This window comes from Acartia tonsa, chromosome 3 (genome assembly GCF_053477335.1).
Source record: "Acartia tonsa isolate MP-2025a chromosome 3, ASM5347733v1, whole genome shotgun sequence".
Classification (NCBI taxonomy): Eukaryota; Metazoa; Arthropoda; class Copepoda; order Calanoida; family Acartiidae; genus Acartia; species Acartia tonsa.
Window position 1 is genome coordinate 52,643,497 of NC_137262.1, and position 15,066 is coordinate 52,658,562.

The 15,066-nt window shown below is 32.8% G+C and overlaps 2 protein-coding genes across 2 annotated transcripts in view; both read left to right on the top strand.

Moving 5' to 3' along the window:
• Positions 1 to 252: 252 nt before the first annotated feature.
• Positions 253 to 3,961, top strand: LOC145314571 (deoxyribonuclease TATDN1). Its single transcript, XM_080154545.1, has 9 exons — positions 253 to 1,059; positions 1,556 to 1,651; positions 1,870 to 1,983; positions 2,093 to 2,182; positions 2,324 to 2,415; positions 2,752 to 2,825; positions 3,036 to 3,190; positions 3,447 to 3,533; positions 3,821 to 3,961. The coding sequence occupies exons 1-9, from the start codon at positions 925 to 927 to the stop codon at positions 3,917 to 3,919; spliced, it is 942 nt and encodes a 313-aa protein (XP_080010671.1). The 5' UTR covers positions 253 to 924; the 3' UTR covers positions 3,920 to 3,961.
• A 382-nt stretch (positions 3,962 to 4,343) lies between these two features.
• Nup188 (nuclear pore complex protein Nup188) overlaps positions 4,344 to 15,066 on the top strand; it is a 43,485-nt gene continuing 32,762 nt past the window's right edge. The window contains exons 1-18 of the mRNA XM_080155013.1: positions 4,344 to 4,491; positions 4,911 to 5,018; positions 5,419 to 5,540; positions 5,856 to 5,971; positions 6,286 to 6,391; positions 6,711 to 6,790; positions 7,198 to 7,324; positions 7,401 to 7,509; positions 7,808 to 7,916; positions 8,379 to 8,450; positions 8,625 to 8,703; positions 8,968 to 9,129; positions 9,208 to 9,359; positions 9,591 to 9,676; positions 10,986 to 11,459; positions 11,827 to 12,030; positions 12,179 to 12,276; positions 12,573 to 12,639. Coding sequence (XP_080011139.1) covers positions 4,416 to 4,491; positions 4,911 to 5,018; positions 5,419 to 5,540; positions 5,856 to 5,971; positions 6,286 to 6,391; positions 6,711 to 6,790; positions 7,198 to 7,324; positions 7,401 to 7,509; positions 7,808 to 7,916; positions 8,379 to 8,450; positions 8,625 to 8,703; positions 8,968 to 9,129; positions 9,208 to 9,359; positions 9,591 to 9,676; positions 10,986 to 11,459; positions 11,827 to 12,030; positions 12,179 to 12,276; positions 12,573 to 12,639 — 2,347 coding nt within the window. The 5' untranslated portion in view covers positions 4,344 to 4,415. The remainder of the gene's footprint in view (positions 4,492 to 4,910; positions 5,019 to 5,418; positions 5,541 to 5,855; positions 5,972 to 6,285; positions 6,392 to 6,710; positions 6,791 to 7,197; positions 7,325 to 7,400; positions 7,510 to 7,807; positions 7,917 to 8,378; positions 8,451 to 8,624; positions 8,704 to 8,967; positions 9,130 to 9,207; positions 9,360 to 9,590; positions 9,677 to 10,985; positions 11,460 to 11,826; positions 12,031 to 12,178; positions 12,277 to 12,572; positions 12,640 to 15,066) is intronic.

A 15,066-nucleotide genomic window follows, 5' to 3' on the forward strand; every position in this document is an offset into this window, starting at 1 on the left:
TGCTATATATTTTACCGCTGTCAAAATGTTCGTTTATATATATATCGCCTATCTTACTTTTTTAGTGTGTTTAAAATTACCTTTCCTTTATTCAATTCTTATTCTTTTGTGTGTCTCGGGGGTGTGTCTATTGTCCTCTAAAAATAATTTAATATTCTCCATACAAAGACGACATTCCTAATCCTAATAAAATACGCGGCATTCAAGCATGAGATGCGCACAGTGGCCAAAATCCATTTTATGCAAAATATTTTGTTAAAAAATAAGCCTTAACGGTGGGTGATAGCTGATTATTTGTGATTTTATTGGTTATTTAAGACATTATCCCTCTTTTGTACGTGAATTTTTGGTGAAAATATTAATTTAAAAGTGGAAATTTAAATACCTACAATTTTTATTATTTGGTGGGTTTGTACTTTGTTTTCTAACTTAAAATAGTATTCATATACATCTTTTATGTTTAATTATTGTAAAATCTTATTTAGAGCTAGCATTTAATGCAATATACCAAATGAAGGAAATAACAATAATCTATATGCTATTATCAATTAGACTTTGAAAATATTTGTTTATGATGAAATATCCTGTACGTAATAATATATATAGATGTAAATAAATTAAATATATACATTTATACATGTTCTAACTATACGTGTCTTTAATTTTATACTTACTGTAATACTTTGATGTCAGATTCAGCGATTTGTTGACAAAATCTACCACTAATTAAATCTTTTTACATTGTAAATTACCTATTAAATTAATATAAATTTTTCTGACAAATAATGTTATTTCCGGCCGGCCGTATGTAAACATTGATATATTCGTCTTATTTAATTAATTACCTGTATTTAATTTAGTATTGCTGCGTTACTATTGACTTAGTTACCCTAGTTTTTGATCAAAAATCATGTTACATGTTTTATGCATTTCAGATCTTCATTATTACGAAGAGCTCAGCAAAGCATAATGAAGTTTATAGATATTGGAGCCAATTTAACAGATCTAATGTACACAGGAGAATATAATGGCAGCAAACGTCATGATTCAGATTTAAAGGTATGGATTGTGTTTTATTTTGATTTTTAAGCTTTGCTACATATAGGTAGTTCTGACCGTTTACATCTAATTATTTTTTTTTTAATGCGTACGTTCTCTATATAAATAGCCCATAGGACCTCTAAAACAGTGGCCTTTTAAAATTAATTTCTATATGAATAAATCATATTTTTATTGCAATTATTCTAAATTAGGATATGTTTGTCCTTTCATAGGTACCTACAAGTTTTCGTGAACGAAAGTTGTGGAAAATGATTTAGTGACTTGACTTCATTGTCTTACTATTAAGGCTGTACAAGTAAATATCTACAGACCTGTACAAACACAATATACATGTTAAATATATTTCATAAATACACGGAGACATATTCATAAACTAAAACACACAGATTTATTATTACAATAGATTAGCATATCTGATATCATTAATTTCTTAAGTAATTATCAAACTTAAAAATTTGTGTGTAACAAGTTATATTTTAAATACCAATTTTAGGATGTGATAAATAGAGCAAGAGATAATGGAGTGGTGAAAATGATGGTTACTGGCGGAAATCTAGAAGAAAGTAAGAAAGCAATTGAACTTGCTAAGGTAAACTCTAATGTCCATTGCGAATCTTCTAAGTTTTCTTTTTTTCTTTAATTATAACATATTTGTGCTCAATTTAAAAGTCTGATGTTTTTTTTTATTTCTTTTTAAAAAAATTACTATGTTTTCATTTCAGGCTTTTTGTCTTATGATGTGTGCTTAGTAAAACTCTTCAACAAAAAAATTATATTTTTTAACGTAATATTAGTGCTAAATTTCAGGAGTACCCAGACCTTTATGCCACTGTTGGCTGTCATCCCACTAGATGCAATGAATTCATTGAAGATCCAGAAAAATATTATCAAGATTTGTTACAACTTATTTATGACAACAAGGCATATTTTGATTTATTCATATTCTTCAAAAATAATGGAACATGGCAGACATATAAAAGATGAAATAACTTATTACAAAATGAATAAAATCAAAATAGATATAGCCTAGGAGCAAGTTGTTGCCATTGGTGAATTTGGCCTGGATTATGATAGAACAAAATTCTGTGAAAAAGATGTTCAGATGAAATATTTCGAAAAGGTGTTGTTTTTCAATACAACAAATTATATAAATCTATGCCAGATAATTAATAAACATATAAGTGAATAAACGGGAAACCTTTTGTTCATCGAAATACCACAATTAAAATATTTAAGGTTGTATTGTAAAATATATTATCAGCAACTAGATTTGTGTGAAGCTACTGGACTGCCACTATTTTTGCACTGTAGAGCAGCTGCGCAGGATCTTGTTGATATTCTTGTCAAACACAGGTATTAATATTTTATAATAAATAGAGATACTCATTGGCGTGGACATGGTTTTGCTGAAGGCTGTATTTTTGACTGGGTTAAAACGGAAGGCAGACTCACAATTTGAGACCGGCCTCCTTGACATTTATGGCTAAAATTGGTTACTTTAATCATTTTTAAAGGTGCTTGGATTTTTAGTTCTAAGTGTCGGTTACTTTAATTACAGTATGCCCGTCTGTGTCTAATCATTTGTTGCTGCGTTATTTATGTCAAGATTCTCTTTCAGGAATGTACATTTTTTTACATCATCTACGTGTATTTAGAAAAAAACTTACTTGCTTTACATTTATTTCTTAGATCACGATTGAGGGGTGGTGTTGTTCACAGTTTTGATGGTTCTGCGGAGGATAGAGACAGCATTTTAAAATTAGGTAACTTAAAGTTGACTTAAGATATGTCACAGAAAACGCCACTTCCCTATAAAATAAAACTTTTCGTGTATCGGTTTTTGATATCTAAAACGCAAATGCTTGGTTTTTTTTTTGTCATTTTAGTAGTAGAAAATCAAATTCATATTTATAATTTACTAAATCTTTCATCTAGGAATTTTATTTAGCCAATAAAAATTAATCTTTTTTTAGGATTTTATATTGGAATCAATGGATGTTCCTTAAAAACTGAAGAAAACTTGGCTGTGATGAAAGATATTCCAAATGATAAACTAATGTTGGAAACAGATTGTCCCTGGTGCGAGGTTAGACCCAGCCATGCGGGGCATAAGTTTATCAAATCAAAGGTAGGTTTATCATGTCGTTGGTTTAATAGACAAGGGCAAATATATTCATAAGTGGCACTGCTACAATATTCTAACAATAGGTATGTACCTATATAACATTTCATTAGGTAATAATAAGGCCATAGCAAAGAACATTAAACAAATATTTCTACCAAAAACTTTATACAGTTGTGAAAAGCATTTGTCTGTGTACTAGTCTGTGTTAATTAAAGTGGACAGAAAAATCCGTGAATATTCAAAACAAAAAATGTTCTAGTTTCCTGAATATCCTGCCTTGGATAAGAAGAAATGGAAAGAAGGATGTGTTGTCAAGTCTAGAAATGAACCACATACTATTAAACAGGTTTGTCAGAGCCATAAGAAAAGTTGATAAAAATAGGCTTCACATATGTCCAGGGGTTGTTTTAAGCTATAATATTTTTATAGGTATTTTAGTATTTGGATATGTAGCTTTAGGCTTTTTTCTGTCTTTCAATACCTCTTAATACGTGGGTCCTAGATTCTTGCTAGAGTATAACATAATAAAGTAGTATAAGTAAGTATACATATTGTACATAAATATCTTAAACCCCATTTTACATATCGGTAGTCTATGTAGCTCTATTATAGTTATATTATATTTATGCCTAGGTGTTGGAAATCGTTGCAGCAGTGAAAGAAGAAGACCCTGAAACGCTAGCAGAGTCTTGTTACAATAATACACAAGCAGTTTTCTTCCCAGAGTCTTAACAATAGAGTTATACTGAATAGACTAAGCAGAATCTTGTTAAATAATTCAAAAGCAATTTTCTACCCAGAGTCATAACAATTGAGTTATACTGAGTGGACTAAGCAGAATATTATTTTGTTACAATAATACATAAGTATTTTAACAAAAATAGAGGAAAAATCTAATAACCAAGGCAATGGAGTAAGGCTAACTTTATTACCTATAGAAAACTTAGATAGGTTTTTACCTATAATGACTTGGGAAATGAATACTTGAATGGATATTGTCTACTCTGAAATCTATTATGTCTGCATCATATAAGGGATAGGAGTATAGGTCAATGAAAGATATTTTTCTGTTTTAAATAGTCTGCTTTGTGTGGCTCAAATATTTTCGGCAAAGGATTTTTATCTTCAAATAAACATTGCCTTATCCTTGATTCTCTGTTTATATCAAATTTCTTATAATTTTTGCACTTTTTGTATTTTTTCAGATATTCTAAAATTTATTAATAAAATGTCGACGTCAACAAATAAATCCTTGTGGACACTAATATCTGGGTCGGTTATGCAAACTAATCCAGAGGTTTTAGGTTTGTATAATTCATGCATATTTATTTAAACAAGGACAACCATGTCCAAAATTAGTATTGCTTTCGGAGAAAAAAAACACAATATTAGGTAGAACACAAGCTTTTGTACCGGAAAAAAATCACAACTCAAATCAATGTTCAATGTAATTTGATACAAATATTTAGTATTTTAGAGTAGCGTTGCTACTAAAAGCTAACAAGGAAATTATTCTTCATAGATGGCAATGAAATAGAAATATAATTTGCAAATGCAAACATAAAAAAGATTACATACCTATTGAAAATAAGTTGTTATGAAGAATTTTGATACAATTTTTATTAACTTCCTTTCACATAGGTACATTTTAGACAGTATACAATAAAATAAATCCGCTCCTTACTGTTAAACACTTTAATAAAAACTTAATATTTGTTTTTAGACGATGAAATAGAATCTAGCAAAGAATTGATCTCAAATGGGTTACTTTACTACAAGCCAAACACACCAGAATCTGCTAAAAAATATGCTTCCAGCAAAGCATCATCAGGTAGATTTTTTTTCAGGGATATGACAACAGACGATTTATTAATTTTCAATTTTAATCCTTTAATGTAAAATTCTGCTTGATTTAGCCAGATTCATATCAGTTCTAATTATAAATGTATTAAGTTTAGATGTATAACTCAGACAACTTCCTAGTCCCGTCTTACGGACTATATTCGTCTGCTAGCCAAATGCTTTCTGCTCGTTAGTAGCGACTTGGCTGTGTTAATGTTTACGATGCTATAAGTATATCTACGGGGTGGTGACATACAGTTATTTAACACCAATCCCCTCTGGCTCTATTGTTCTAATATGAAAAATTCTACATTTTTATATGAAAATACTCAGGAATATCTTTAAATAGGTAGGGATTTCAATATTTATTTCATTATATTTATTTTCAGAAAATATACGTAATCTGGTAAACAAATTGAGCAAGTTACTTGGTGTTGAAGAATCAATCTGTTCAGATATTCTGTGTTCATATCTAGTTACGGAATTCAGGGGCACAATGGAATCTCTAAAGGTAAATGATAGCTTCATAGTTTTATGTATAGGGATGAGATACAAATATACACAGGCAAATTATCATAATTTTTTTATCAGCTAAAAAGATTAGGTATACGAATACATACCGTTGTTTCACTTTAGTTTTTTTCAGGAAGGCTTTACATAGGTTTAAAGATGATTTTAGACAATTTAGTTTGAAATAGAAATGTTGGGATGGTTTTAGACTATTTTTCTGCCTTCTACCTCCTCTTCGGCTACAGTTCTCTAGTAGCAGCCGCTAGTATTAAAGTATAGAAATAAAAGTATTAACATACATACTTAATATTTTTAGGTTTTACTAAAAGAAGAGCAAAATACGAAACCTCTGTTACTGGACATCTGGCAATATTACAGAGCAGAAAGATTATACCTACTACAGATTATTAAACATGTTCTAGCAGGACAGAGGTGTGTTATCTTTTGTATTTTATAAAGTAGTACCTAAGGAATTTTATTTTTTTGTCCGTTAAGATGTAGCTAACCGATTGAGTTCTCCAATTTAGAGGATAGGATCATTAACATAAAGGCTATTTTTCGACTTTTTTCTTTCGAATTTAGAGCCTCTTAGATGCTAGAGGCTCTGACGTTATTGGTGTTAAGTATTTATATTTAATCTCAAACACTGTAGGTATCATTTTAATGAGGCTAAGTAAGAATTCAATACTGCTATGTCAGACGGATGACATTAGTCAATTTATGTTGCGCAATCTTATTATTTTTAGTGATTACAATGACGAATCAGATCTTGACCTAAGTAAGATGGCGAAGTTACTTGATTCTGGACAAATGAATAAACTATTACTGGATCAAATCAATTCTGTTACTAAGGTAAACCAGAACCCAGTATGGTAGGTACTGCCATATATGGGTAAATGCAATGAACAAGTTCTCTATGCAGTAATTGGATGTATATCTGCCAAAGTAATATAGGATGTATGTGTATTTGTCTATATAAAATTCTGCGTATCTTTGCCATTTTTATCGGATTTTCTGTCTTGTTAAATTCATTGGGGATATTAAAAAAACTTTAGTTTTATGAAAACTGGTTTATTTTAAAGTGATTCAACTTTTATTTTTAAAGTAAACTCTTTTGATTGATTGATTAAGTAAACTCTTTATAAAATTATAAACAACCTTTTTTTTGTAGGAGAAGAAGCCTAATACAGAAGGCCTAGGCACAGGATTGGGAAAGAATTGTTCAGCCCTTTGGATACATTTTAACCTAAGGTAAACTTTTTAATTTATTAATATTTATACCCTTTAAAGTAGCCTACATCGCCAGAAAAGGGGGGGATGATACTAATGGGTAGGTATGACATGAATGTAAACAGGATCAAGAGGGGAGGAAGTTTTGATACATTTGCGTAAACAGTGAGAATGGGCTTTATCTTTGAACCTAGAGGATAGGTTATTAGGGATAAAATCATTCTTATTTGGTAAATTTACCCAAGTTTTAACATTTATGGATAGGCCTCCAGGTTCAGGAGCTGCAGGCCTCTAGGTGGTCTCTGGACAGGTAAAAACCAAAATCAAATTTTTTTTTGAAGAGTTAGAGTTCAGAGTATTTCTTAAGTCGATAACAAGCACTCTGATTGAAACCGCATTGAAAGTCTTATTTATATAAATATTTTTAGGGAGATTAGTGAACTGTTACAAATCCTGCTGCTCTCCTTGAGTGTAAATGGATTTGATAAGACAGATATTATCAACATAACTGATGCTTTCTATCAATTTGGCTTTGGAAACAAACTTTCCATGAAGGTATTTTATTGATTTTATTTAATAATATTATTTTTATTAAACATTTTCCAACTAAGACAAATTTTTTAAATTTTAGATGGAGTTTAATGAGTCAAACTCTCAGTTGGTGAAAAGTATTAGCTACCTAAGCATAATGAATCTTGTTTACTTGCTTGATCTTCCAACATTAACTGTTTCAACAGAAGGTTAGTGTATATTATGTATTTTATTAGCTACCTAGTAACTAATTTATCATAACTAGACCATTATTCATCGAATTGGAATTTTCTGTTTTTAGTTTATAAGATTTAGATTAGTTAGGTATTTTTCGAATCTTATTTTAGACAGTTTTCCGTGGATATTAAAATAAAAAGTATGCGATTAAAACCAATATTTTTAGCCCCGAGGGGCCGAATGCCCCGGCTAATATAACTGGTATTGATTTATAATTTTATTTTAATATTCGCAGAAAAGGTATCAGTTTTCACTCAAACTTTACTTTAGACCATAAAATCTGGGGAAATGCGGAGACTGTAACAAAGATGGAACGCCTGATATCTGGATTGGGCAGCTCTCCCCTGGATTCTCCAGCTCTTCTTACCTGGACACTCAGGTATGTTTAATGTTTATACAGAGAAGATGTAAACAACAATTTAATCTTGGCTTTATTCTCTCATATGGTTCAGATATAAAAAATCTTAAATGCTTTTCCTAAGAGATACATCCTAGATATCAACCCAATCTTTTCCGTGAAAAGGTGCTTCATAAGGAAGCTTTTTAAATGATATTGAGTTTTAGATTTTATTGGTAAATAACTTTATCTGTCATTATCCTCTTCCTTCGTAACTGAATGTTCTAAATGATTCATTATCTATTACTTACATTGTTACCTAAATGTCAGATGTTCTACCATTTTCCTTATAAATGATCGGAAATTCATTATAATACCCTTAAGGCTGCTGAATAAACGTATCAAAAGGTGTCACATTTTTTATAAGGTTTTAATGTGGTTTTTTAAAAATTTTTTTTGCAATACTTACCTAGATATTTTATTTAAACAAAGACGATATTCTAGTTGTTACCTGGCCAAAGGATCAGAAGGACTTGGGAAGTCTACCAGGATGGGTGAAGTTGCTGTTGCAAACAGGTAGATAAAATATATATTTATCCATCCAGTATAATAAATTTTCTTATATCTTTACATTTTATTCATATGCTTATAAAGTACAAATCGGTAACTATTCCCTAGTTATAGGGAGGCAAATTTTTCTTTGATAAAATTCATGTAGCATCTCATAAATGTATATTCTTTAATTTTTAGAGTGTTGAAGCATTTTGAGAATATCCTATCAGCTGATTTTATGCATCATTCTGTGGTGGCTGATATCATTCATATGCAGGTTAGAAGACACTGCCTATTATATGATGATAATAAAAACAGAAAGATCAAAATTGTAGTCAGTCAGACATGCAGAATATTAAACATATTTTTTTAAAAGCTATGCAGATTATAAGGTAAAATTGATGTAGTTTGTGATTTGTTGATAGTACTTCACGGACCCAGCTAGAGGATTTTTTCCAACTGGTTAAAAATAGCCTAAAACCAGCTTATAATTTCATATGATTTTCTTGAATTAGAAGATGAATCAGCCTATTTTTTTTAGGTGTTCAGTGTGTTGTCAGTCCTGCTGACAGTATTTGATCCCACCAGCATGGGGATGGATTTTGACCTGGCTAGCCTTGCGGTCAGCCTGCTCAAACATGAACCTGCGGCAGAACAACTCTGGAGCCAGGAACCTGACACGGGCCTCAGGCTTTTTGTTACGGTAAGCCTCATCTGAAGTACAAGTCTTTTTTGTTGTTGTTGTTTGCGTTAATATAAATGTAATATTTTTATAATTCAGGAACAGCTGCAGAACTTCCCCAACAACTTCCTGACTGTTGTTGACACGATGACGTCACTGGCATCTGGTTGTCAGCTCAGCTGTTGCAACATCGTGGCAAGTTTGGCTAGCCTTCATCTATATTCAGAAAGAGTTGATGGTATCAATATCAGGTAGGCTTGCCAATTAAGATCTCGGAACATAGGTCTTTTTATGCCTATCAATCGAGGGCACTAATCCTGCAGGGCTACCAATATAACCTAACCTGACCTAAAGTGATAATTAAAAACCAAAAACTACCCCTTTTTTATATTGAATATATTTCATAAATAAGGGTGAAGGGGTCATCAGTGCTCAACAAGGTGCTTTGTGTGAGAGCGCATATTTGATACCTTTGTTTTTAGGATTGGTGAGAACGCAGACGGAACTGTCCAACTACTTGAAGATAGATACCCCTACATGTCCACTAAATCCATTCATATACCAGCAGGTAGCATCATTTATATATGAATTATCTAATCTATGTTCTCTTGTATTATTGGTAGATTTACAAGATAATTGATGCTCTGACCAGGGTTGTCGAATTGGGCACTTTTTTTGATATTGGGCGGCCCAATTGCCCAAAAGAGTTTTGGGCGGGTTTTGGGCGCCCAAAAGTGGTTTTGGGCACCCTTTTTGGGCAAATGTCGTAAAAAGCATATAAAAAAGATATAAAATAGCCTAAAACCATACCTAGACTTATTATTAGAAATAAAATAGCCTAAAATCATCTCAGGACCTATAAAAGCTCCACTGGAAAGGAGAACCATATCGGTTCAGCAGTTAGCGAAATCCTTCTCTAGATACTAAAAAGCTTACTAATTTATATAGTTAACTAGCGGCTACGGCCCTAGAGGCCTCTAGGGGCACTTGAGGAGGGGAGAGTCAAATTTGATAATCCAATTATTATATTAGATTTGAAAAGAAAACGTAAAAAAAAAATTGGGAGGGGGGAATAATTTTTTTTTTTTGGGGGGGGGGGGGGAAGTGGGTTTCCTCCCCCCATTTTTATTTTTAGTTTAAAAAATTTTTAAAAAAGTTTTGGGGGGAGTGTACTTTTTTCTAGGGGCGATTTCTCTTAGGAGGGTGGGGGTACCCTCCCCAAAATAGTTATAAACCTTCCCAGAACCTATGAGAAGTTACCCTGTTAAGGAGAACCCGATCGGTTCAGCGGTTAGTAAGATCCTTCGGTGCAAACACACAGACACACATCTTGTTACTTTAGTATAAGTATATCACCCAAAAAATAGGCCCGCCCCCCCCCCCCTCTTTTGAACCCCCTCCCCTTTTTCTCTCCCTTTAAAAGGGGGGTGCCCAAAAGGACCTTATATTGGGCGGCCCAAAACCGCCCGCCCAAAACTGCCCGCCCAAAAGCGCCCGCCCAAAATGACAACCCTGGCTCTGACTCAAACCTATTTTTGGTCCACTTTATCCATGCAATAAGTATCTTCAATAATTTTCTATTTTTTATCTTCAAATATTTATAATGATAATGTTTTTTTAAAAACCTTACCTACCTAAAAACGCATAAAAACACCTTATTTTCTTCAAAAAATTTGTTTGTTACCCTTATACAAAATGAGGGAAAATCATCATACACTTTATAAAAACATCTTATTTTCTTCAAAAAGTTTGTTTGTTAGGTACCCTTATACAAAATGAGAGAAATCATCATACACTTTGTCCATGCAATAAGTATCTTCAATAATTTTCTATTTTTTATCTTCAAATATTTTTAATGATAATGTTTTAATATTCAGGAACTCGAGGGGAGCTGCTTGAAAGTGGGTGTGTCAGGTGGAGAATGAAAATAAATGGGTGGCAGATATTACTGGCGGAATGCAGCGAATTAAACATGGAACTTTTAACTGGAGAGGAACAAATCAAAACAGAAAGATTAAATCGTGTGACAAGGATTGCAAACTTGGTGGCTAATATCTTAAAAGTTTGTCCAGAAAAGTCAAAAGTTTTGGATGGAATAATCAATGAGCTGGAGATTGTTTGTGGCCGTTTGTGCCAGGTAGCCCAGCCTCCAGTCCATCTGCTAGCTGGCATCCTGCAAACATTAGCTTATTTAGCCAAAGCTGATGGACCAAGTCGTCCTGTAGCCTCTCTGGCGGCCACAGGTCTCCTGCCACACTTTAGTTTGTCCCACTCGTTGCTGGTAAAGTCTTCAGCTACCCTGGATCCTGGTCTTGTTGGTCATCTCTTGGCTGGAGAAGAAACAGTTTCAGGTAGGGTTTTAGAGATATTTTGAGTTTTTATTAATTTACTTTAATACATGGGTCTATCCGTCCGTTTAAGTATCCAGAGAAAGAAACTAAAGTTACTAAAGGTTACTTGATTATTATATCATATGTTTCAAAGATTTATATTATAAGTCCTTGAGATAGTATTTTATCCAATGATTTATGGAAATTTAATGACAATGCCTGTAGAAATCCCCCCCACCCAAAAAAAAAAAATATATATATAATAGGAATGAATTTTAAATTTGAATGATTTTAATACAATCAGCAGTTAGGTGAAAATTAACACACAAAAAACTCAAAATTATCCATCCTAATACCCATTTACATTTACCTTTATTCTTGATCACAGGCGATTATCCGTTACTGCTTGCTTTCCTAAACTTCATGAAAGAGACCTGTCAGACCAAGGAAAGTTTACCTGGAATCCTGCTGATCTGCCGGGAGATCCTGCCAGGGTTGTCCAACTGGAGGTATCAGAATCCTGGAGATAGGGAGCATATCCTGAAGCTTAGCCTGGCAACGCTACTGGCGTTCATTAATAATGTCAAAGAAGGTATAACAATGTTTTTATTACTTATGCCAAATTGAAATTCTTACACTGAATCATGAACATGTAGGAAAATGCCATTTTTAATCTATCTAAATTACTTTTATAATAGTTATTATCAAAGTAAAAATGTAATAACAGAAATCAATTTTAGGATGTGAGCTTCTAGCCCCAGAAACAAATGTTACATCTGCCTTACTGAACCTGGTTTCAACTGGCGATAGAACAATACAGACTATGCTTGAAGGACAGGTAAATGATAGATAGATAGATATATTTGTGTACATTGTTTTGTAGATGGATATGATATATATTTAATACTTCCAATCAATACATAGGTGATAAAAAATTACAGGTTACAGCTCAAAGATTATTTTTTGGTAGGTTAGATGATGATTAATAAGCAGAACAGTTTATTTCTACTAAAAAAAATGATTCTACAATCTACTTTAAATACCTAGTCGTTGTAAGAAATCTGAGTTAGACAGAAAGGTTTAAACATCTACTGTTTACTTAATGTTGTACCTATTTATTTTGTTGTTATTTAGGTGAGCTGGGAGAAGGGAAGAGGAACAGATTTCTGTCAAATTATCCATTATGCCCTGCAAATCCTACACAGGAAATTAATCAAGTTAATATGTGAATTAAATTATTATAATTTATTGGAAAAACAATAAATGTATAAGTATAGATGTATAAGGTCCCGGCCTAGATTCGAAAGGGATATTGCAACTTTTACTAATTCCTAATTAAATGACGTCATTGGCGAACACTCCCAAGTAGCTATCACTCTAAACCAATAAGGATCGGCCTGTTTTGTATCAACCAATGCCGATATAAAAAATAAATAGGCCTGAAATAATATTTTCCTACGTTTCCCATCCCTTATCCCTGCGTCCCTCTCTATCATACATGCAGTACTTTTCAGCTCCTCAGTTCCACTAGGTGGCCCCTCTCCTCCTTATAGAAAAATATCCTCTTATAGGTCTGCATTTAGGTGTTAAAAAAATTTTTTGGCGCTACGCGCCACATAATCACTAAAAACAATTTTTGGCGCTTCGCGCCATTATAACACTAATACAATGGTAATTAATTTTTATTAGAATTAGATATTATGCTGAAGACAGTCAAAATATCCCCTTCTTAACAATCTTAAAGCAATTTTTTAGTTTTTTGTGAAAAAGAAATATTTACAATTTTTTTTAAAAACTGAATTTTGATCAATTTGATTGGTTAATTAAAATGATTGATATTTTTTACTTATTATTACTTAGGTACCTAGTTATTTTTTAGACTTCAAGAAATATTTTATTTAATATAATGAATATTAAAGGGGGACGTAACTGAAGCTTTTTTGATGCAGGGGGGGGGGGGGGTTATCAGGAACCACTTGATGAACCGTGTAAATTTTTTGGACTTAAGCTTTTATGGGTATGAACATCTTATGGTTTCAAAGTCAACCCCCTTCCCCCACCCCCTCAGGGCTCAAAAACCCCCTAAAAATGAACCTAACTTTAATTTTCTCAGAAACCATTTGACCAATAGGGATGATTTCTTAAACTTAAGCTTTTATGCTTATAAACTAACTTTTATTTTAAAAGTTACTCACATGCCGCCAACCCCTAGCCCTCCCTGGCTTTAAAAAACCCTAAAATGAACCTATCCTTAATTTTCTCAGAAACCATTTGACCAAAAGAGATGATTTCTTTAACTTAAGTTTTTATGGTTATAATCTAGCTTTTAGCCTAGAAGTCACCCCCCAGCCGCCAACCACTAGCCCTCCGGGGCTCCAAAAAACCCTAAAAATGAACCTAACCTTTATTTTCTCAGAAAACATTTGACCAATAGAGATGATTTCTTAAACTTAAGCTTTTATGGTTATAAACTAACTTCTAGTTTAGAAGTTACTCCCCTGCCGCCAACCCCTAGCCCTCCAGGGCTAAAAAAAACCCTAAAAATGAACCTAACCTTTATTTTCTCAGAAACTATTTGACCAATAGAGATGATTTCTTAAACTTAAGCTTTTATGGTTATAAACTAACATCTAGTTTAGAAGTTACTCCCCTGCCGCCAACCCCTAGCCCTCCAGGGCTAAAAAAAAAACCTAAAAATGAACCAAACCTTAATTTTCTCAGAAACCATTTAATCAATAGAGATAATTGCTTAAACTTAATCTATAATGCTAATAAACTAAATTTTGGTTTAGAAGTAACCCCCCTGCCGCCAACCCCTAGCTCTCTGGGGCTCCAAAAAACCCTAAAAATGAACCTAACCTTTATTTTCTCAGAAACCATTTGACCAATAGAGATGATTTCTTATACTTAAGCTTTTACCCTTATAAACTAACTTCTAGTTTTGTAGTTACCCCCCTGCCGCCAACCACTAGGCCTCCCGGGATCAAAAAAAACCATGAAAATGAACCTAACCTTTATTTTCTCAGAAACCATTTAATCAATAGAGATGATTTCTTAAACTTAAGCTTTTATGCTTATAAACTAACTTTTAGTATAGAAGTCACCCCACCTGCGCCAACCCCTTGCCCTCTGGGGCTTAAAAAATCCTAGAAATTGACCTAACCTTATTTTTCTCAGAAACCATTCAACCAATAGAGATGATTTCTTAAACTTAAGCTCTTATGGTTATAAACTAACTTCTAGTTTAAAATTTACTCACCTGCCGCCAACCCCTAGCTCTCTGGGGCTCCAAAAAACCCTAAAAATGAACCTAACCTTTATTTTCTCAGAAACCATTTAACCAATCGAGATGATTTCTTATACTTAAGCTTTTACGCTTATAAACTAACTTCTAGTTTTGTAGTTACCCCCCTGCCGCCAACCACTAGGCCTCCCGGGATCAAAAAAAAACCATAAAAATGAACCTAACCTTTATTTTCTCAGAAACCATTTAATCAATAGAGATGATTTCTTAAACTTAAGCTTTTATGCTTATAAACTAATTTTTAGTATAGAAGTCACCCCACCTGCGCCAACCCCTAGCCCTCAGGTGCTCAAAAAACCCTAAAAATTGACCTAACCTTATTTT

Coding starts and splice junctions, on each gene's coding strand:
- LOC145314571 (XM_080154545.1), top strand. CDS start 925: ATGCATTTCAGATCTTCATTATTACGAAGAGCTCAGCAAAGCATAATG. Junction 1,652..1,869: donor AAGCAATTGAACTTGCTAAG/GTAAACTCTAAT, acceptor GCTAAATTTCAG/GAGTACCCAGACCTTTATGC. Junction 2,183..2,323: donor AGATGAAATATTTCGAAAAG/GTGTTGTTTTTC, acceptor ATATATTATCAG/CAACTAGATTTGTGTGAAGC.